General features: G+C 47.4%; 2 protein-coding genes across 2 annotated transcripts in view; both read left to right on the plus strand.

The window, feature by feature from the left end:
• The first annotated feature begins 568 nt into the window (after positions 1-568).
• The window catches only part of DKK2 (dickkopf WNT signaling pathway inhibitor 2), a 64,850-nt gene continuing 42,663 nt past the window's right edge, over positions 569-22,755 (plus strand). The window contains exon 1 of the mRNA XM_007531232.3: positions 569-852. Coding sequence (XP_007531294.1) covers positions 634-852 — 219 coding nt within the window. The 5' untranslated portion in view covers positions 569-633. The remainder of the gene's footprint in view (positions 853-22,755) is intronic.
• On the plus strand, positions 20,982-21,658 carry LOC103120761 (nuclear transport factor 2-like). The gene has a single exon (XM_007531234.3). It carries the CDS (start codon positions 21,021-21,023, stop codon positions 21,540-21,542), a length of 522 nt encoding a protein of 173 aa, XP_007531296.2. The 5' UTR covers positions 20,982-21,020; the 3' UTR covers positions 21,543-21,658.

A 22,755-nucleotide genomic window follows, 5' to 3' on the forward strand; every position in this document is an offset into this window, starting at 1 on the left:
GTCCACGCCGTCACTGGGCTCCGGGGGCGGGGAACCCCGGGTGGGGGCTATAAGAGGGGGCGCGCGGGCTCCCGAGCCACCGCGCACCCCGCGCCCCGCGCCCCGCGCACCCCGCTCACCCCGCGCCCCGCAGGAGGAGCCGCCAGACTGAGTCACCCGGACCGGGAGGGAAGCGGGAAGGAGCCGCGGGCGGCGGCACTCGGGCTGGGTACCCGCTCAGCCTGGGAGTCTGCTCTGCGTCCGCCGGCCTCGGACCCGCTGCCGGGGCTGTGCGCGCTGACCGCTGAGCCCCGCCGAGCCCCGCCGGCCCCCACGGATCCCAGCTGACCCCCGCTGCACCCCTCGATCCCCGCTGCCCCTGGGTTGTCCCCGTCCCAGGCCCGCTGCCCCCTCTTACCCCAAGCTGACCGCCCTACTCCACTGACCTCCACAAACCCTCACTGACCCCCAGTATCCTCCCGCTGACCCCCCCACTCAACCCAGCCGCCCCCCACCAGCCCCCCCACTGCCCTCCTCTGATCCGCGCTGCCCCCCACTGCCCCCCGCTGACCGCCCGCTGACCCCCCCGGGCGCGCCCTGGGGTGGGGGGGACGTGGTTCCCAGGGCGGGCGCAGCGGGGTCCTGGCGGGTGAGATGGGCGCCCCGATGCGGGGTGCGGGCCCCCCGCGCTGCCTGCTGCTCCTGGCAGCCGTGCTGACGGCGCAGGGCTCACAGCTCCTCGGGGGTGCGCGCCCCAAAGTCAACTCCATCAAGCTGGCCCCGGGCGCAGACGCGGCGCAGGGCAACAGGTCCGCAGTCTCCTTCCCGGGCTTGCTGCTCGGCGGCGGCAAGAAAAGCAAACACCTAGGCCAGGTAAGGAGCCCGCATCGCCGGTGGGGCGGGGAGGGACCCCGTGACTGCCCGGCTACCTGCTGCCCGGGGTGGGAGTGCTGGATCCAGACCCTGAGGCCGGGGTCCCTAGGCTGGGTTTTGGGGTTCAGCCAGGCTGAAGAAAGGGGTGCGCGGTTTGGGGAACAGTGGCTGGTGCTAGGCGCTACTGCTTTGCTTTCCCGGTGGTCTAGATGGAGAAAGTGAGACCTTGTGCTTGGGGGGGGGGGGGGCAGACGGGGACTGCGGGCGGGCAGGGCTCTGTCTCTGGAGCTTCCCATCCTGCGGACTCTGGTGAACCAAAGAACTGGGCAGCGCCCCTCAGCCCAGCCAGCGCTGGGGGCCCAGGAGGGACCTGGGAAGAAGGTCTGTGACTCAGATGGAGAGGTGGCTGGAGGCGCCTTGGCGAGCACTGGGGGCTTCAGGGGGGCTGTGAGGACGGTGGGGTGTATGGGGGGGCTTCAGGGGGCACCATCTCCAGCCCCCCAACCCCCCCACCCCCGACAGAAGTGTTGGCCCCATAAGGTCTGCCCTCCTTCCCTCTGTGTCCCAGGTGTCCTTTACCCCTGGCCCAAAGCAGGGCAGCTGCCTGGTCCCCTGCTGCCCTCTCCTGGGACAGCCTGGCCACTTCTGAGCAGAAAGTCTGCAGCCCTCACTGCCCCAGGAACACAGGCTCTCAGGATGTCCCTGAGATTCCTGGCGTGTCCCTGGATGTCCTGGAAGTCAGCCCTGCTAGCCGCTCTCCTCCGCTGGCCCCAGAGAAGCACCCAGGTCTCCTAGAGTCTGAGGGGACTTGGCACCCGGCTGCACAAACCTCAGATCTCCTTTCCATATGGCTGGTTTTGGGGACTTAGGGATTAGCTGACAAGGACAGAGGACTGACTCAACCACCCTTGAAGAGTCCTCTGTAAAGCACTGTTTATTTCAGCACTGAGACCCCCTCCCCCCACCATGTCTGATGTCCCCTATGACCCACTCTGGGGTCTGCACCACCTATGCTGATGCAGCTTGGGGTTTTCACCTTTACCCTGTTCTCTCTCCTCTTCTTCCTACGAGATTGCAAGCCTCCTTTAGGAAGACTCCTTCTGCAACCCAGTGGAGTTCTGTCAGCTAACTAATTTATTTATTAAACTCCATCTTACGTGGTGCCAGGAATCGAACCCAGGAACCCAGGCCTCATTCAGACAGAGCATGGCTTCTGCCACTCTCTCCCCAGTCTGAAGTTTGAACCCTCTCCCCAGTCTGAAGTTTGCTTTCTAATTGGGTTCCCTGACACATGCTGTCTCTCCAGGGTGCTTCTGAACCAGCACCTCTGCAGGCCACTAAGAACCACCAGAGATGTGAGGAAGTTGTAACCTAGGAGAGAACATAAGTTAGGCTGCAGGAATCTCTTGTCTGTCCCCTGGTTTCTGAAGAAAGCAGTGGTGATGTGCTCTTTGAAGTAGGGAGAGGGATGCTTTGAATATTTGTGGGTCTATCTTACTTGAGCTAGCAATGGGGTCACTGAACTTCTGAATGCTCTTCTTTTCAATAATGGGATGGAGAGGAGAAAGGAGAAAGTGTCACTTCCTTTTATGGAGAAAAGCTAGCACTGAGATGTGGTGTGGCTGGATTGTTATCTGCCTTAGGAGACACACAGGACTGATGGAGTGCCAGCAGATGCAGCTAGCGATGGATGGTATGGTGTCACCACAAGGCCCAGCAAACCTGACTCTTTCCCGCCCTTGATAGATTTTGCCAGAATACTTGTCTTTCAGAACATGGGGAAGGCAAACATTCCCCTAGCAGCAAAAGACTTCCAGGGGGACACATTAAAACTGGTCTGTGCTCCCTCTGTTCTTATGTGGAAACTCCATAAATGTCCATTTTATTTGGCTCTGGGGAGGGGGGCTAAAGAATTGAAAACTGTTATCACCATGGAGAGGACATTATTGAAGCAAATAAATGCTCATTAGCCCACGGAAAGGAGAACGAGGCTAGCAGGGCTGCAGGACTTCCCAGACTTACTCACCCTGGCAGAATTTCACTCAGAGAGGAGAGGACTGTGGACGGTCTCATCTGTGGGGATTTTCCCAGTGCTATGGGCCATGTGGGTGACTTGAAGCTCAGTCAGCCTCAGAATCTCAGGAAGGATTTTAAAAAAGGCCCCAGAGAGAAAACAGAGTCTCCATGGGAGTGAGGACTCTCCTGTTTCCCCTTGCCTCTTGCAGACACAGTCAAGCCTTGAAATTGACCCTGAAAACTGAATGTGGCAGCATTCAGGCTACCCAGGCAGAAAGAAGTCACCCAAGTGAGAAGCATCCACATTCTTGCTTTAATTGGGGTTATCATTTGCAGCTACTGCTGAGGGGTTTCAAGAGGTGTTGGATGTGTGTGTGTGTGTGTGTGTGTGTGTGTGTGTGTGTGTGAAGAGGAACTGTGTAGACTGCTTCTGACACACACACATGTCCATATTCATATATTTCAACCGCCAAAGAGACGTGCAGAATTACTAATTCGGGAGTAACTTAAGAGAAACTTGTCAGGATCATATAGATACAGATCTTGTGTTTGACATTTACCGCTGCAGTTTAAAGTAACGATTCTCGTGGGCTACTCTGTGCGCAGTGAAAAGAAGAGGAAAAAGCCTTTCTTCAATTCAAAGTTGTTTTTTCCTCTGTGAATGAAAAATTCTCTGGCTTGGAGTCTGCAGTTGTTTCTCCTCAGTCCGTTCCCCTTCGCTTTGTCATCGGGAGGTGAATGTTCATTCGAATGCGAAACTGAGGGATTCTGAAATATTTTTCAGAGGTTATGAGCAGAACAGTGGGAAACAATTACACGTTCAAGGCAGACACGAGCTTGCTGGCATGTGTCGTCTCTACAAAGGAGCTGGAGCTGGTTTAATGCAAACATGGATGCCACAAATTTCTCACACAATACAGGCACTTGGGTGAAGCATCTTGAAGAGCGGTTGCTTGAGACTCACTGACAGAGAGAGACAGGGGAAGGCTTGAGGGTGTCTTGGAGGGGAAGCGCCACTACTTACTATTATTATTTGTCCTCTCATAAAATTCAGTCTCTGTCCCCATGCACAGACCCTTGTGGAAGTCTCACTTAACTGGCATCGCCTGTGAACTGGAATTTTCTATAGGTGCGTTCTTTAGTTTCTGAGACTATCCACGACTTTGTTGGGAACTCTAGCCCACTCTTCCCCCACTGAAGAGCAAATATCTGTTTCTTGCTCTCTCTCTCTCTCTCTCTCGATAATTGATAGTAAACATCCCTGGGAAAGCGATTCCCTTTTCAAAGTACCTTTTCCAAATTTAAAATATATATTTTTTCAAGCCATCTACCATGAAGGCTCATCCCATCCTTGCCCCCACCCTAACCCTTGCCCTCACCCCCTGATCTTTTCTGATCACTCACCGGTTCAAGCGAAAAGTTATCCGGCGAACAGTAAGAGAAATGTTTCTGCGCTGATCTGTCTTCATAAGCGCACCCATCATTTTATTTTTCCCTGCAGGAAAAGAGAGAGCAAGGGGCAATTCAGTCAAACTCATTCCATCTGTGATTCTGAACTCACCATGGCTTTTCCTTTTGATATAGACTCCTCTCACCCGCGCCGGAATGTTTCAGATAGTGGATGGAATCTTTAGGGAAGTGAGAAATTACCACAAGAGGAGGGGGAACTGACACAGTCTCTTCTAGGAGAATACAATCGCTGCTTTCCTCTGCAGCCCTTGTACCTGCATAGTAGAACGACCTTCATATCTCAGAGACCTTTTCCAAAATTCAGTCTATCGGGAGCAGTGGCGGTGGCATTCTAGGTTGAGTGCACATGTTAACAAAATTCAGTAGATTTGACTTCCTAAACTCGATCTCTTCTGGCCATCCCTTCTCTTGTTTCAAGGTGACTTGGAAATTTATCACAATCTCATCTGTGTTTATAATTTCCACGTCCTTTGGTGGTGGTGGGGGGGAACTTCATCTGTGTTGTACCTCCTGACACTCGTTCTTACGGAGGAAAAGAGAGAAAGCGGCTGTTGACAATATCCCCGATCACTGGAGAGAATTCTGCAATGTTTTTTATGTTCTTGTACCTCTCACTGAGTCACCCCCGTGAAAACTGTGAAGTGGAAGCCTCAAAGAAATAAAGTCATTATACGTCGTACAATGTCTGCACTGTGGAGACCTACAAAACTTTATGCGCAATGCAAAGCAGAAAATGTGTTATTATTTGAGGGAACAATATCTTCTTCATCTGCTCACTCATGCAGGAGCTAGAGAAGAATCTTTCTTTAATGAGTTTTTTCCCCCCTTTCCCAAATACAGAGGTCAGCTGATATAAAATGCGGGCTGTGTGTGTGTGTGAAGGGGTTGGGGGGGGGGGTAAGATCATCTGCCCACAGGAAGACAAGTCACCTCATAATTTCAGAAAGTGGCTTGTCAGTGAGGACCAGGCTCCCAAAAGCAACCACGTGTACCTGGGTGTGGGGCCACCAGCGTGAGAAGGACACGGATGAAGAAGGTGTCCTGGGGGAAAGCACATCCTGTCTCTGTAACAGCAACAAGATCAAACCCTGGAGGGCCGGGGGATTCCACACATACTGTTGTATTTCTAGCCAAGTGTTTCGTGAATGTAGCGCTCGTAATGAAACTATGACTGTGATGCTTATTCCTCAGCCACTGAACCGATATGAACACAGTATTTCTCTTCTTTAAAGGATGTAAGCGCTATTTTGGATTTATCCGTGTCTTCCCAATAAGAACTGCAGAAAGGAGCTGGGTGGTGACACACTTGGTTGAGCACACATGTTACAATGTACAGGGACCTGGGTTCAAGCCCCCAGTCCCCACCTGCAGGGGGAAAGCTTTATGAGCGATTAAACAGTATTGTAGGTGTCTCTCTCTGCCTCTCTGCCTCTTTCCCTCTCTAGCACTCCTTCCCCTCTCAATTTCTGGCTGTCTATAGCCAATAAATAAAGATAATACCAAAATTATATATCTGTATATATAGTATATATATATACACATGTATTTATAAAAACAAAACCCCACAAAACTGTAGCAGTAAAAGCTTGAGAGTATTCCTATAAAAAAAAGTGCTGTGTTTTCTCCATGGTCACACGAAAGGGACAGATGTGTGTCAGATGGCCTGCTAAACGTACCACTTCATCTCATTTTATGGGTAGATTCAACTGTATAAATTACACTTTGGCATGAAGAATAGTTGAGACTTCAGTATTCCATCGTTTTACAAAGTCAGAGCTGTTCCAGCCCGCCTGAAGTCAGGGAGTAAGAACATGTAGGCAAATGACTGGTGAAAGAAGTGATGGGATAGAGACTCTATGGAACTCTATTCCGCACGCACAAAAGATAATGCTGTGTTCTTTGGGATCCGAAGGGATGGAACTAGAGGTGGTGATGCTTATCCCAATAAGGCAAGAGATGAAAGACAACTACCGGATGGTTTCACTCTTAATGTGGAATCCAGAGAACTGTTTCACATGAACTTGCAAACACCAGAATCACAGAAACCAGCAAACTGTTTTCTTTCTTTCTTTTTGCCTTCAGGGTTATTGCTGGGGCTCGGTGCCTACACTACAAATCCACTGCTCCTGGAGGCCATGTTTTCCCTTTTGTTGCCCTTGTTGCTATGCTTGTTGTAGTTGTTATTGTTGTCATAGTTGTTGTTGTTGTTGGATAGGACAGAGAGAAATGGAGAGAGGAGAGGAAGACAGAGACGGGGAGACAAAGACAGACACCTGCAGACCTGCTTCACTGCCTGTGAAGCGACTCCCCTGCCGTGGGGATGGCCTCCATTACTCTGGGTTGAGGCCATCATACTTCAGACCAGATCATCAGGAACAGAGAGAAGCAGAGCATTCCTGTGATAAAAGCAGAAAGAGGGCGCTGAGGTTGGGACTTGAGTGCAAGTCCTCAGTGCCCTGCCACTGAGCCATCTCCCCCAGGAATACTTAACTTTTTGTTTTTTTCACTTTAATTTTTTCATTAGTGATTTAATATTGATATGCAAGATTATATAATCAGGGGTATAATCCCACACCTTTCCCACCACCAGAGCTCTGTGTCCCCATCCCCTCCACTGGAACTATAGAAGATCACACAAAGGGGGTTTGACTAGCATATATTTCTAGATCTATGCCTATATCTTTCCCATTTCCCCCACCCATGGTCCTGCCTCCTTTTCCTTTCTAAGTCATACCTATTACTATTTCCAAGTGTCTTTTTTTTTTTTCCTCTTCTCTCTCCATGTCCTGATGGAATTGGAGTTCAGAGCCCTCTGGTCATCTTCGTCCTAACATTTCTTCGCCACTAGGAGTATGAATCAAAATTATTATTTATTTTTTATTGTTTATTATTAGATAGAGACAGTCAGAAACCAGGAGGGTAGGGGGAGATAGAGAGGGAGAGAGAGACAGACACCTGTAGCCCTACCTCTCCACTTGCAAAGCTTTCCCCTTGCAGGTCAGGGCCAGGGGCTTGAACCAGAGTCTTTGCACATTGTAACACGTGTGCTCAACCAGGTGCACCACCACCTGGCCCCTGGACCAAAATTCTTTATGGGGGTGTAGAAGGTAGGAGTTCTAACTTCTGTCATTGCTTCTCTGCTGGACATAGACATTGGCAGGTGGATCCACACCCCCAGCCTGTTTCTGTTTTTCCCTAGTGGGGCAGGGCTCTGGGAAAGGGGAGGCTCCAGGACACATGGGTGAGGTTGTCTGCCCAGGGAAGTTAGGATGGCATCATGGTAGCATGTGGAACCTGGTAGCTGAAAGGCAGTTAATACAAAGCAGGGCAAATTGTTTAATAAACAGGAACCAAAAAAGAAAGAATAGAGCAGATAAGAATAGCGGTTTTAACATAGAGAGAAGCTAGGAAGTCTATTTTAGGTATGCTTCAAGGGGTCCATGACTTTAGCAATTTTCTACCTGAGCCAGATAGCTAACATGCAGGTGGACTTGTCTGGGAAGATATGCCAGAGATGAGCATAGGACTAGAAAGCTGGATCAGGGCAGAAAGTCACTTCCAACCTTGAAGAAAGCCTATAGATATTATTAACTGTTAACCCCATCGATGTGACCTAGGGCCCTTATCTGTTCATATTCAGCACAGGGTTTATCCTGAGAATGCAAGTCTGGTCCACTGTATGCAAATCAATCAGTGTGATCCACCATACCAATAAACAAACAAACATTTGCCTCTAGATAGACAGCTGACACAACAGCTCACACACATTTCTGCTTGAGCCTCAGATGCTTTGAGGAGAGACTGGCACAGAGTGGGGGGTAGAGGAGGAAGCCTTCCATCCCCTTCCCCTGAGTTTCGACAAACTTGGCTGTACTCAAAGTGCTTCCTGGACACAGGAGCATGGGTTGTGCTTATTAGATGCCTTTTGAACAGCAAATGTGCTCAGATCCATCCCTCTCAGAGCCCTTCCCTTCCCAGTGCACTGTCGTAATGGTTTTGCTTTTTCTCCAAAGAGAGCTTTCTCCACCGTCAGTACAAACAGCATCAGGTGACTCTCTGTCTCGTGTCCATTCCTAGAGCTGAAAAACTAAGCTCCACAGTCAGGTGGACAGTGGCATCAGTATTTGCTTTGTTCCCAGGGCTACACCCCCAGCGAGCCCCAGAGCTCAGGCCCTGCAGACTGGAGACGTGAGAAGCCAGCTACACTCTGTTTCTTTTATCTCAGAGAGAAGAGGAAAAGAGCCACTCCGTCTTGCTTTCCATCTCTGTAAGAACCAAACCCTGTGGAGAGCTCTCAGAAGGCTGGAAATGGACTTTCCCTAAGACCCAGCCATTCCTCACCTGGGGATAGATCCTAAGGAACCCAACACACCCATCCAAAAGGATCTGTGTACACCTATGTTCATAGCAGCACAATTTGTAACAGCCAAAACCTGGAAGCCACCCAGGTGTCCAACAAGAGATGAGTGGCTGAGCAAGTTGTGGTCTGTATACACAATGGAATACTACTCAGCTATTAAAAATACTGAAGTCACCTTCTTCACCTCATTTGGTTGGAGCCTGAATGAATCGTGTGAAGTGAGATCATCAGGAAGGAGGATGAATATGGGGTGATCTCACTCATAGGCAGAAGTGGAGAAATAAGAACAGAAGGGGAGACACAGAGCAGAACTTGGACTGGGTTTGGCGTATTGCACCAGAGTAAAAGACTCAGGGGCAAGAAGGGAATCTTTCAGGTCCTGGTGCCTGATAGTGGAAGAGAAGGGGGGGGGGGGGGTTGGCAGAAAACTGAGAAATTCTAAACATGTACCATCAACTGTATTTACTGTTGACTGTAAACCATTAATCTCAATTAAAAATAAAATAGTTTACCAAAATATAAAAAAAGGGAATCTGTGATATTGTCTTGTAACCAGGCATTCTCTGTGAGAGAGGCCGGGTCAGCATTATGTCATGTGGTCTGTGTGGTCTGTCTGAGGATGGAGTGTCCAGGCTGCAGTGAACAGACACAGACCAGAGGATGGCTTCCCGCTCTTAATCTGCTCTGCTCTCAACAAATCATACGACTCCATACATGGGAGGAAGAAAAAAAAATCCACAAATAGACACGTTTGATTAAGAAGTGGCTAGACTACAGCTTGCTTCTCTCCAACTATTTCAATGAACGCAGGGTTGCCACAACATTCTTGGAAATGCTGTCAGATCCTCCTTGCCTGCGTTTTTGCAAACCCTCTGCCATCTCCCTTCACCTTGCAAATGGAAATGACTTTTTAAAATAGATCTTTTAAAATACACACACACACACACACACACACACACACACACACACACACATTTCTTTGTTTTTCTAATGAGTGAGAGATACAAAAGTAAGTTACAAGGAGACCAGAGCCCTGCGCAGCTCTGGCTAATGGTGGTACTGGGGATTGACCCTGGGACCTCAGAGCCTGAGACATCAGTGTCTTTTGCAGAACCATGATGCTATCTCCCTAATGTGGAAATGACTTTTTTCTTTCTTTTTTATAACCAGTGCATTGCTCACCTATGGCTTATGGTGGTGTGAGGGACTGAACCCTGGGATCTGGCAGCCTCAGGCATGAGAGTCTGTTTGTATAACCGTTATGCTATCTCCCTCACCCCTGAAATGGCGGTTGTTTTTTTTTTTTGTGCCTCCAGGGTTATCACTGGGGTTCCGTGCCTGCACTATGAATCCACGGCTCCTGGTGGCCATTTTTTCCATCTTTGCTACTGTTGCTGCTGCTGTTGTTGTTAGATAGGACGGAGAGAAATGGAGAGAGGAGGGGAAGACAGAGAGGGGGAGAGAAAGACAGACACCTGCAGACCTGCTTCACCAGTTGTGAAGCAACACCCCTGCAGGTGGGGAGCTGGGGGCTTGAACCAGGATCCTTACGTCAGTCCTTGTGCTTCATACCATGTGTGTTTAACCTGGTGTTCCACTGCCTGGCCTTCCTGAAATTGCTTTTTAACAAGATAAATCTTCAAATTATATTTCCAGTGGTTGGTTCTCACTGTGGGAGAACACAGGTGACTGACGTGTCAGTCTCTCTATTTGCCTGGATTTTCTGTTTAGAAAAGAAAAAGAATTCAACACACAAGAGTAGCCCCATCTGACAGCTTGACACTTTAAAGTGAAGTCCATGTGAAACTATACTTCTTAATTCTTATATAATCAGTAAAAAATAATATAGGCCCACTGCACCAGAAACGTTTGTTTATTTTAATGATAGAGAAACAGAAAGAAAAACAGAGAGAGAATCCAAAACCCTGCTCAGCTCTGGCTGATGGTGGTGCTGGGATTGAACCAGAGACCTTAGAGCCTCAGGCATGAAATTCTTTTGCAGAACCATTATGCTGTGTCCCCAGCCCCAGCAATGTTTTATTTTTTTAAAGTCCACTTCTGGGAAAGTTGGAGACTAACTAGCTACAGAGAATATTCTTACGGTGAAAGCAACATCTTTTGAGTTTTAAGATATTATTATAAAGAATTAGGTGGAGTCTAGTGCATGGGACAAATTACTGAGTCAGCATCCAGGCATAGTCATAGTGAAAGTTAATGTTAAGGACTTACAGGAGTGACCTTCTGCAGATGAGATGCATGGGAGAAAAATGGGGAGTCCTCTGGGGAGACAACATAATGATTCTGCAAAAGATATTGATGTCTGAGGCTCTGAGGTCTCAGGTTCAACTCCCAGCACCACCATCAGCCAGAGCTGAGCAGGGCTGTGGTCTTTCTCTCTGTATCTCTCTCTCTCCCTCTCTCTCTTCATTAAAATAAAGTAATAGTTAAAAAAGAAAGAAAGAAGGAAAGAAAAGAAATTGAAATAAAGAGGAAGAAAGAAGGAAAGAGGGGGGGTCGGGCGGTGGTGCAGTGGGTTAAGCGCATGTGGCACAAAGCGCAAGGACCACCGTAAGGATACCGGTTCAAGCCCCCGGCTCCCCACCTGCAAGGGAGTCGCTCCACAGGCGGTGAAGCAGGTCTGCAGGTGTCTGTCTTTCTCTCCCCCTCTCTGTCTTCCCCTCCTCTCTCCTCTTCTCTCTGTCCTATCCAACAATGACAACATCAACAATGACAATAATAATAACCACAACAAGGCTACAACAACAAGGGCAACAAAAGGGGGAAAAATGGCCTCCAGGAGCAGTAGATTCATGGTGCAGGCACCGAGCCCCAGCAATAACCCTGGAGGGAAAAATAAAAGAAAGAAAGAAGGAAAGAGAAACAAAGAAGGAGAGAAAGGAAGAAAGAGAAAGAAATGAAGGAAGGAAAGAAAGAAGGGGAGAAAGAAAGCAAGAAAGACAGAGGAAGGGTCTGATCGACCACTGTTTATGGTCACAAAACCCCATTGGAAAATGGGCCTACTCCACATCTTGGTCACTGCTCACCCATATCAAGCCACCTGAGGTCACAGTGACATCTCCTCGCCTCCCAGTATACCTGTCTCAACACCCTGTAGTCAACAGCAGCATGACTGGACTTCTGAGCAGCACACAGCCTTGCTTCTAGAAGGCAGAGCAGCTCACATCTGTGAAGCATTTATGCGAACAACTTCATTTATTCACTCCATCGTCTTAGTACCCTGTTCAGATGGGCCTCAGCCAGAACTACCCTGGAAGGGCACCCCAGGAATTATAAACACTTGGCACCTGTGTTCCCTTGATGGCTCAGCTTCAGACTCCTGGCTATTTGGTCATGGCTTAAAAAAAAAAAAAAAAAAGGACAAGGGTTTTGCACTATGAAGTAATTGTTTACAGGTTTATTTTAAGATACAGGCCAGAGAATCGCCCGATCATAAACAGGGTAGGGTGGGGGTTGAACCCAGGACCTAACACTTTCAAAGAAAGGCATAGATGCTGCCAGTTGACCCACCTCCCCGACCTTATGTGATTTTTTTTTTTTAATGTGTAAAAATGAATGAGATTGAGTGTCAGGAGATGGTGTAGCTGGTTAAGTACACACAGGACCAGAGTTCAAGGTCCCACTCTCCCCTGCAGGGGGCACACTTCACCCACAGTGAGGCAGGTCTGCAGGAGTCTCTCTTTCTCCCTCTCTATCTCCCTTTCCCCTCTCAAATTCTCTCTGTTCTGTCAAATAAAATAGAAAAAAAAAGGAACTGGAAAAAATGGCCACTTGGACTGGCGGATTTGTAGTGTCAGCGCCAAGCCCTGGCAATAGCCCTGGTGGCAGTAAAAATAAATGAATAAAATACATTTTATTGTTTCTCTCATATTAGGGTGTTATTTTGTTGCTGTTGTTTTAGGATCTTAATAGCTTTATAGGGCTATTCTTAGAAACTCTAGTAGAACTGCTATCAAAGTCCTTGACTTTTCATTGGTAAGGCAAGGTCCAAAATGGCCTTAATCTTCAACCACAGGCCTTCCATATCTGTTAAAGAAAAAAAGAAAAGACATTTATAATATCTAATAATTATTAGCAATTACTTAAAGATAACAAGTTGCAAAACCAGGACTCAAAGATAAGTTTATGCATGTTAGTTTATACTCTGAGGTTATTTTATTTTGAGTAGCTATTTAATATTGATTTATGAAATTGTTAGATAACAGGGGTGTAATTCCACACTATCCCCACCACCAGAACTCTGTGTCCCCACTCTCCATTGGAAACTGCTGTGGTTCCCCCAAAGTCACAGATATGGGTTGACTATTATTTTTATAACTATATATATACTTGCCCATTTTTTCTATGACCCTGCCTTCCTTTCTTTCAATTCACACCTATACCTTTTGCTACTTCGAATGTCCTTCCTTTTTTTTCCCTGATGGAGTTGGAGTTCAGAGCCCTCTGGTCACTTTCCCCCTATCAATTCTTCCCCTCTGGGAGTCTGGACCAAAATTCTTCATGGGGAGCAGAAGGTGGGAGTTCTGGCTTCTGTCATTGCTTCTCTGCTGGACATGGATGTTGGCAGGTGGATCCACACCCCCAGCCTGTTTCTCTCTTTCCCTCATGGGGTTGGGCTATGGAGAGGGGAGACACCAGGGCATATTGGTGAGGTCGTCTGCTCAGAGAAGTCATAGATGGCAGATAGTAGTGTCAGATGGCATCATAGTAGCGTCTGCAACTTGGTGGGTGAAAGGCAGCAAGATACAAAGCAGGACAAAACAATAAAACTGAACAATCAACAGGCACCATGAAGTAGGATTAGGACAGATGAGAATAGAGATCTTAGGGTCAAGAGAAGCTAGGAAGTCTATTTTAGATATGTTCCAAGTGACTCATGACTTCAGTAATTTTTGTCTGAGCCTGACAACTAACATGCAGGTGGACTAAAAACATTGTCTGGGAAGATGGTGTCAGAGCTGAGACTAGGACTAGAATGCTGGATCAGGGCAGAGAGTTGCTCCCAAACATGAGGAAAGTCTGTAAATACCCTGAACTCTTCACCCCACTGACCCGACCCAGGGCCTTATTCTTCTTACAGATGTCAGTTTTGATCAGGACACTTGGTAACTGATTTTGTGATAGATGCCATTGGTTCCCTTTTGTGTTCTCGGACCCGGCTCTTCCCAATGATTAACAGGATAATTTCTGGAACCATCCGTTCCACCCCGGTTCCATGGCTGCCAGTTCTTAGCAACATCGCCCCGCCAGATATTCGTCGGGATGCGGCATCATCTAAGTTCATTTCCCACGTTTACGCTCAACCGGACCTGCCAGTCTACGTGGATATTTTCACCCACCCTGTCCAAGGCTTGATGTCTCGTCACCCAATCTGGTCCCCTACGCCTACACTGAACTTCTCTGTTCCAGACTCTTGGAAACAGAGTTGGCAGTCAGCTGAGGTCAAGAACAAACACCTCATCACAGACCCCTGCGAGCGTCAACCCGGCTTTGACCTAGCACATTATGATCGGGCCCTCCTCAATCGCTATCGAACAGGCCATGGCCGGTGTGCCGCTATGTTCCATCGCTGGGGAGCCAGAGACGACCCGAATTGCCCCTGTGGCTCCAGACAGACTATGACCCACATAGTCAACGACTGCCACCTCTCCAGATTCAAAGGAGGTCTCGAAACTTGACATCAGGCTCAACCTGACGCTGTTGACTCGCTACGGAAGAAGGGCAAACGCTAGAAGAAGAAGCAGCAATTCAAGGCGTGGGCCAAATGGCTCATTCTGTTTGAGAAGAGCCAAGGGCGACAGATCTTCCCTGGTGGGTGTGAACCCTGCAGTCCCAGTGACGGGAACATGGACAGAGCACTTGTGGACCTGGGATTTTCGGGGGACTTCCAGTCATACTTCATCCGTCCCCAGAACGCAAAGCCAACTGCCGGTGTGAAAGGGAACTTCTGAGGCATTTCTTCTGCAGCAAGCCCTCGACCCCTCCTTGTCATCTCGCAGACATAAGCCTTTAATCCCTCTTCCTAAAATTGTTTATTTTAAAATGTGAGAAAGGCTAAGGATGTTACCAAGGAGCGGGGAGCCTTCCCTTGAAAGAATCCCATCCTTCAAACTCATCTTGTGCAAAGGGACGGGGACACCTCATGTGCCAAGCAGATGTGCCAAGCCTTGCCCACATGTGGGCCTGCCCCATCTTGCTGGCAGGTGTCCTGAGATGCTGATGCCACTGACCCCTCCACTGGGAAGTCAGACTTGACCCGCTGTGCGCCATCAACTTTAACCCCTTGGACCCAGCACTCATGGTAGGATAGCATAGCCCTTGACTCAGAACTCCCTAGCGCCCGGGACCCAGGGTTGGCTCTAGGAGCCTGGGCTGGTGGACATCTGGTTCTTAATTTCCTCTTTCATATCCTGTGTGTCATTGCAACCCCTCTCGTTGACCTCTGTGAATTATGTGCCCTTCTGAGAAGGGTGGGAGACATGCTCCTTGGGAAGAAAAATGTAGCCGCCATGAACACACACAAAGAAAGCTAAACAGTGAACACGATGAGGATGGTTTCTCTATAATCGTTCGCAAATGGGGGTGGGGATGGAGGGGAGGAGCCACATTCCAATGCCTAGGAGTTCTCAAGGGCTTAAAAATGAGAAGTAGACATATTCAGTTCCACTCCTGACAGCCCCGGGAGTAAAGCCACCATGAAAGTAACGGGGGGGGGGGGGGGGGGAGTCGGGCGATAGCGCAGTGGGTTAAGCGCAGGTGGCTCCAAGCACAAGGACCGGCCTAAGGATCCCAGTTTGATCCCCCGGCTCCCCACCTACAGGGGAATCACAAGCGGTGAAGCAGGTCTGCAGGTGACTGTCTTTCTCTCCCCCTCTCTGTCTTCCCCTCCTCTCTCCATTTCTCTCTGTCCTATCCAACAATGACGACATCAATAACAACAATAATAACTACAATAATAAAACAACAAGGGCAACAAAAGGGAATAAATAAATAAATAAAAATTTAAAAAAAGAAAGTAACGGGTGGTGGCATGGAGGCAGCAAAGAAATAACAGAGCTGTTCCTTCTGTAGAATCTTCTGACATAATCGCTTCAGTCTCACCAAAAATGTTTCCCAACACAGAGCCCAGATGTCTTGAAGTTCCTTTCTTTCTTTCCTTCCTCCCTCCCTTCCCCTCTCCCTCCTTTCTTTCTTTCTTTCTTTCTTTCTTTCTTTCTTTCTTTCTTTCTTTCTTTCTTTCTTTCTTTCTTTCAGGACAATATTTTAGAACTTCCCCATTCCTCTCCATTTTAGGAACAGCTGCCTCTAACTGCTTCTGGCAACCCTGAGGAGGCAGGAAAGATGGTACTTGGTGCAAAGTACTAGGGAAGGGAGTCCTGTCCTGTCTCCCAGGCTCAGAGCCTGCCTGCCCTTTCCTTGTCTCTGGTTGTGGATTTCACAAGGCACAGTAAGGACAAGTACATCCCACACTTAACCCACTCAGCTTCTCTGCAGTGCACCCAGTAATACTAACTGCTTCTGCCTCTCATGATGCTCAAGAAGGAACTGATTGGGGCAGACAGTGGCACACCGGGTTAAGCACACATGCTACAGCGCACAAGGGCCCAGGTTCAAGCCCCTGGTCTGCACTTGCAGGGCGGAGCTTCACAAGTGGTGAAGTAGAACTGCAGGTTGGTCTGTCTGTCTATCTATCTATCTATCTATCTATCTATCTATCTATCTCCTGTTCCCCTCTCAATTTCCATCTGTATCCAGTGATAAATAAAATATAAAAAGCTTTAAAAATTATAAAAAGAAGGAACTGGAAGTGTCTAATTTCAGAACTCACTTTACCTCTGTAAGATCCATCTACCACTGAGCTACTCTGACTTGGGCTCACAGTGCAGAGCAGATAATTAAATTAAGGGTTGAGGCCAGGCAGTGGTGCACCTGCTTGAGCTCATATATTGCCATGTGCTCAGGACCCAGGTTCAAGCCCCCGCCCCAGTCTCCACCTGCAGTGGGGAAGCTTCACAAGCCACGAAGCAGTGCTGTTAAATGTCGCGCTTCCTCTCTAGCTTTCCTTCTCTTAATTTCTCTCTGTCTCTATCTGATGAAAAATAAACAACTAGAAGGAATAAAACTTTAAAAAATAAAACTAAGTTCAAAGAACTCAATAGTTTAAAATAATAATAAGCAGGGAGTCAGGCGGTAGCGCAGCAGGTTAAGCGCACGTCGCGCGAAGTGCAAGGACTGGCATAAGGATCCCAGTTCGAGCCCCCAACTCCCCACCTGCAGGGGAGTCGCTTCACAGGTGGTGAAGCAGGTCTGCAGGTGTCTGTCGTTCTCTCCCCCTCTCTGTCTTCCCTTTCTCTCTCCATTTCTCTCTGTCCTATCCAACAATGATGACAACAACAACAATAAAACAAGGGCAATAAAAGGGGATAAATAAATAAAAATATTAAATAATAATAAGCAGAAACAATACAGGTCTTTTTCATAGTAAGTTAGGACAAGTAGCATAGGAACTGGCCTGGCTTCAGTATGTTCAGGTCTCATCATCTATACTTATTCCCTTTGTAATAGAATCAATTCATGGGTTTCAAGACCACTAAAGCCATCTGTATATAGCACATGTGGTCAGTACACAAAACTGCTCCCTTAGATTTCAGCTACTATTTCCAGGTGCCTACTTAACGTTTCTACTGGTAGAGTGTGTCACTCTGACCACATCAAAATTCCATCTTTCCCATCTCTATAGAGATGGTCAATCCACTGTCCTGGTTTGCTTTTCCAAAAGTCACAATTAGCCCACTAGGCAAGCCCCTTAGCTCTGCTTCCCAGTACATTCATGCACCTCCTCTCCCTCTCCCTCTCCCTCTCCCCTCCCTTCCTCCTCCTCCTCTCCCTCCTCCTCCTCTCCCTCCTCCTCCTCCTCTCCTTCTCTCTCTCTCTCTCTCTCTCTCTCGCTCTCTCTCTCTCTCTCTCCTCTCTCATTATTATGTGACCTCATAACTCAGGCTTGTCCCCAGGACCAGATGGGACATTCACACAAGACACCCACCCTTCCTCTGAAAGAAAGGGCCTTCGGGCAAATGTGAGATGCAGATTTATTTTTACAGCCTGGGGATGAGAGGGACTTTATCTGCTTATAGATTATACATTCAGACATTTGAAAAATGTGGGTCTTGCAAAATCTGACTCAGTCATCACGTTGGCTACTGTGGACAGAGAATGACCGCCGGGACATTTATCAGTGTCCTCTGCAGCCACAGGAGCTCTTGGGAAGTCCTGTTCTTTGTTACGAAGACCGGGAGTCCTCAGCTTTTATTAGTGACTGGGCAGCATCAAAATCCATATATTAGTTGTGTGCTCTTGATGAGTTCCAAATGTCTCCCAAAGTCATGAGGTTGCAGAAGCCAGAAACACGAGGCTGAGCAGATGGGGAGGGGAGCTGGCATTCTAAGGCCATAGTGAATGGCCTCCTTGGGTCCCACAGAAAGAAGTGACTCACTTGCAAAAAACTCAGCCTCTCACACCACTGGACTGGCTGTCACTTGGGCATTTGGAAGGACAGGCCTGTCAGCCACTGGGTTAGGACAAAGGACTTCTCTCTATGGAGCAGAGCCTTCCTTATTATCCCAAGTATCAGATCTCTCCCTCTCTGTCTCCCTTTCTTTCATTCTTTTTATTTATTTATTTATAAAAAGGAAACTTTGACAAAACCATAGGATAAGAGGGGTACAACTCTACACAATTCCCACCACAAGAACTCCGTATCCCCTCCCCTCCTCTTATAGCTTCCTTATTCTTTAACCCTCTGGAAGGGTGGACCCAGGGTCATTGTGGGGTCTGGCTTCTGTAATTGCTTCTCCGCTGAACATGGGTGTTGACAGGTGGATCCACACTCCCAGCCTGCCTCTCTCTTTCCCTAGTGGGGCAGGGCTCTGGGGAAGCGGAGCTCCAGGACACATTGGTGGGGTTGTCTATCCAGGGAAGTCTGGTCACATCCTGCTAGAATCTGGAACCTGGTGGCTGAAAAGAGAGTTAACATACAAAGCCAAACAAAATGTTGAACAATCATGGACCTAAAGGCTGGAATAGTGCAGATGAAGAGTTGGGGGGTCCTCCATTTTGTATATAGCTAGTAGGCATATTTTAGTTATATTTCAAAAGGCCTGTGGCTATACTAGTTTTTTTTTTTCTTCCCCTGAGCCTGAAATTTGATATGCAGGTGGATCCTAGTGATTGTCTGGGAAGAGAAAGTCATGGCTGGAGAAGAAACAGAAAGCTGGATTAGGGAAGAGAGTAGCTCCCTAATATGGGAAAGGGATATAAAGATTGTTGACTGTAAACCCCATCAATTTAATTTGGTCTGGGGCCCATATTCAGCTTAGGAGCCTCTTCTTTCTTTCTTTCTTTCTTTCTTTCTTTCTTTCTTTCTTTCTTTCTTTCTTTCTTTCTCCCTTCCTTCCTTCCTTCCTTCCTTCCTTCCTTCCTGCCTACAGGGTTATCACTGGGGCTCAGTGCCAGCTCTACGAATTCACTGCTCCTGGTGGCCACTTTTTTCCATTTTATTTGATAGTTCAAGAGACAAATTGAGGGGAGAGGGGCAGATAAAGAAGGAGAGGGAATGAAAGACACCTGCAGACCAGCTTCACTGCTTGTGAAGTATCCCTCCACCCATGTTCCACTGGTGAGGAGCCAGGGGCTCGAACCCGGATCCTTACACAGGTCCTTGTGGCTTGTACTATGTGCGCTTAACTAGATGTGCCACCACCTGGCCCCATGTCTCTCTTTTTATATACAATATTTTATCAGTGATTTAATAGTGACTCACAAGACTATAAGATACTAGAGATAGAGTTCACGCCACCCCCACCACCAATGTTGGGTGCTCCCCACACGCCACTCGGCAGTGATAACCACCACTTCCAAGGTCTTAGAGATGGGCTGTTTGGGTAGTGCATGTGTTTGTGTCTGTGTGCACCTACACACAGAGATTTAAGGGAAACCGGATCTCATTTTAACAACAAAGAGCATCTCTTCTTCCTGTCACAGTTGTATCTGTGTCCCAAGAGAAATCAGAAAATGAAAAAAAAAAAAAAAAGACCAACATGAAAACATTCACCTGTGACATGGACCAGAGAGCCTAGACAAAGGCTGAGAGGTGGATCACTAAGAAAAGCAAAGACCATTTAACAGCTGGTCTGGGGAAAAAAAAATTGAGGGTCCATATAGAAATAAACCTACAGTGTAATCTGACCGCACCATGTACAAACATCAGTTCCAAATGGATTAGTGCTTACATGTAGAAAGAAACAAAAATAGACAAGGTTTACAAGAAAACATCAATGTCTTTCAAATCTTGATTAAGCAAAACCTCCTTGGGTGTTGGGCAGTAGCGCAGTGGGTTAAGTGCAGGAGATGCAAAGCGCAAGGACCGGCTTAAGGATCCCGGTTCGAGCCCCCTGCTCTCCACCTTCAGGGGAGTCGCTTCACAGGCAGTGAAGCAGGTCTGCAGGTGTCTATCTTTCTCTCCCCCTCTGTCTTTCCCCTCCTCTCTCCATTTCTCTCTGTCCTATCCAGCAACAATGACATCAACAATAACAATAATAACCACAACAAGGCTACAACAACAAGGGCAACAAAAGGGGGAAAAAAATGGCCTCCAGGAGCAGTGGATTCATGGTGCAGACACTGAGCCCCAGCGATAACCCTGGAGGCAAAAATAAAAAAAAAGAGAGAAGAAAAACCTCAAAAAAAAAAAAAAAGGAATCAACCCATTTTGTCACCAAGAGAATGCACTGGGGACCAGGCATTGATGCACCTGGTTGAGTGCAGAAGGACCCGGGGTTCAAGCCCCTGGTCCCTACCTGCAGGGAGAAAGCTTCACAAGTGGTGAAGCAGGGCTGCAGGTGTCTCTCTGTCTCTCTCCCTCTCTATCTTCCTTTCTCAGTTTCTCTCTGTCTCTAGTCAATAAAAGAGAGAGAAAGAGAGAATACACCTGTACATTATGGTCAAAACCTACCACAGTGTGTCACAAACAGTGGAAGTAAATTAATGAAGTAGGAACTAGAAATCATCAGGAAAGAGGCTTTGGAATGGAATGGAATGCCTTAGTGACAGAAAGAAAAGGTCCCCATAGCCCTGCTTGTATATAGATGCCTTCCATTCTTTGTGGACTTGAACCACAGCGCATGTGGGTAAAGCTTTTATAAGTTTCTCCACCCGCCCTCCCCACCCCAGTATGGGGTTATTGCTATTTAAAAGTGAACCAGGAGCCTGCCCCTCGGGTCTCAACGAGGCTGGGTGACACTCCAGAATGGGAGACAAGCCAATTTGGGAGCAGATTGGATCCAGCTTCATTCAACATTACTACCAGTTATTTGATAATGACAGGACCCAACTAGGTGCAATTTATATTGACGCATCATGCCTTACATGGGAAGGACAACAATTCCAGGGAAAAGCTGCCATTGTGGAAAAGTTGTCGAGCCTTCCGTTCCAGAAAATCCAACATAGCATCACTGCGCAGGATCATCAACCCACGCCAGATAGCTGCATCATCAGCATGGTTGTTGGCCAGCTGAAGGCTGATGAAGATCCCATCATGGGGTTCCACCAGATGTTCCTGTTAAAGAACATCAACGATGCTTGGGTTTGCACCAATGATATGTTCAGGCTTGCCCTGCACAACTTCGGCACTCATGCTGTTTCCTCCTCCCTCCAGTTCCTGATAATATTCACACTCCTCCAGATGGTCCAAATATCATACACAAATAAGCAGAGCTTAAATGGTGGGAGTGGGCGCAGTGCGCTGCTGCTACTGAGGTGTTGTGCATGATGTTTGGATGCTAGACTAGTTGCATCTCACAGGAGAAGTTTGTGTTGTACCAGCGCATGCCTTGGAAAGAATTAAGTAATGCAAAAGGTTTTTTTTTTTTTTTTTTTTTTTTTTTTTTTTATCTACTGACAAGTTGCTCTAGTAACCCAAAGAAGTGAAGGAGAAAGCAGCTGCCTCACCGCCCAGATATTGATTTGTTCAGATGTTTCAATGCCTCATGATACAATAAAACCACAAAAATTTTCTTAACAAAAAAAAAAAAAAAGTGAACCAACAGATAATCTATTTTATTTAAGTTTTAAAACACCCAAGGCGGATATACAAAAACAGCATAAAATACACCATTTTTTGGGGGGTGTAGTAATAGTTTTTATGATTACTCACATCTTGTGACTCAAAAGTTTAAGAAGAAATCTCTTAGAATTGATGTGCTCGCTCTCAGGTTGGGAACAAAGTCATGAGGGCATTTTTAATCATTTCAGAACTCAACAGAACTAGAATGGCAACTGGACCATTCATTCTCTTTAGTTGAATCTGCAATCCTCTTTACTTTGCTGTAGCAATATTAACTGAGAGTTTTCTATGTGCCCAGTATTGTCCACTGTCCTAGAGCTGGAAATAAAACCAGATGTCATGTCCTCCCTTGGAAAAGCTAGTTAAGGGCCTGGGAGAAGATAGGAAGCAGCTGTACACCAGACTTTCATGCCCTAGGCGTCTCATGTTCAGTCCTCAGCCAGCACAGGACAGAACTGAGCCGGGCTCTGTGTTTTTCCTCTCCTCCCCTCCCTCTGTGTCAGAAATACACAAAATTCTAAAGAAAGGAGGAAAGGGAGGAAGAAAGAAAAACGAATTTATCTCAAACCAATAATGGAATCACAAGGGTGCATGAGCTCTATAATATTTTAAGTTAGAAAATGGAAGTGGAGCTATTACCTTTTTACATTTTGTTTTTTTCTATATTCTTTCTTTTTAAATAAAAAAATATTTATTTACTGGATAAAGAAAGCCAGAAATCAAGAGGGAAGGGGAAGATGAATAGGGAGAGAGACAGAGAGACACCTGCAGCCCTGCTTCACCACTCGCAAAGCTTTCCCCTGCAGGCGGGGACAGGGGCCTCAAACCTGGGTCCTTGCTCAACCAGGTGCGCCACCACCCAGCCCTCCTTTCTTTTCTTACTGGATGATAAGACAGAGGGAAATTGAGAAGATAGGGT

The sequence above is a fragment of the Erinaceus europaeus genome, chromosome 2, assembly GCF_950295315.1.
Source record: "Erinaceus europaeus chromosome 2, mEriEur2.1, whole genome shotgun sequence".
NCBI lineage: Eukaryota > Metazoa > Chordata > Mammalia > Eulipotyphla > Erinaceidae > Erinaceus > Erinaceus europaeus.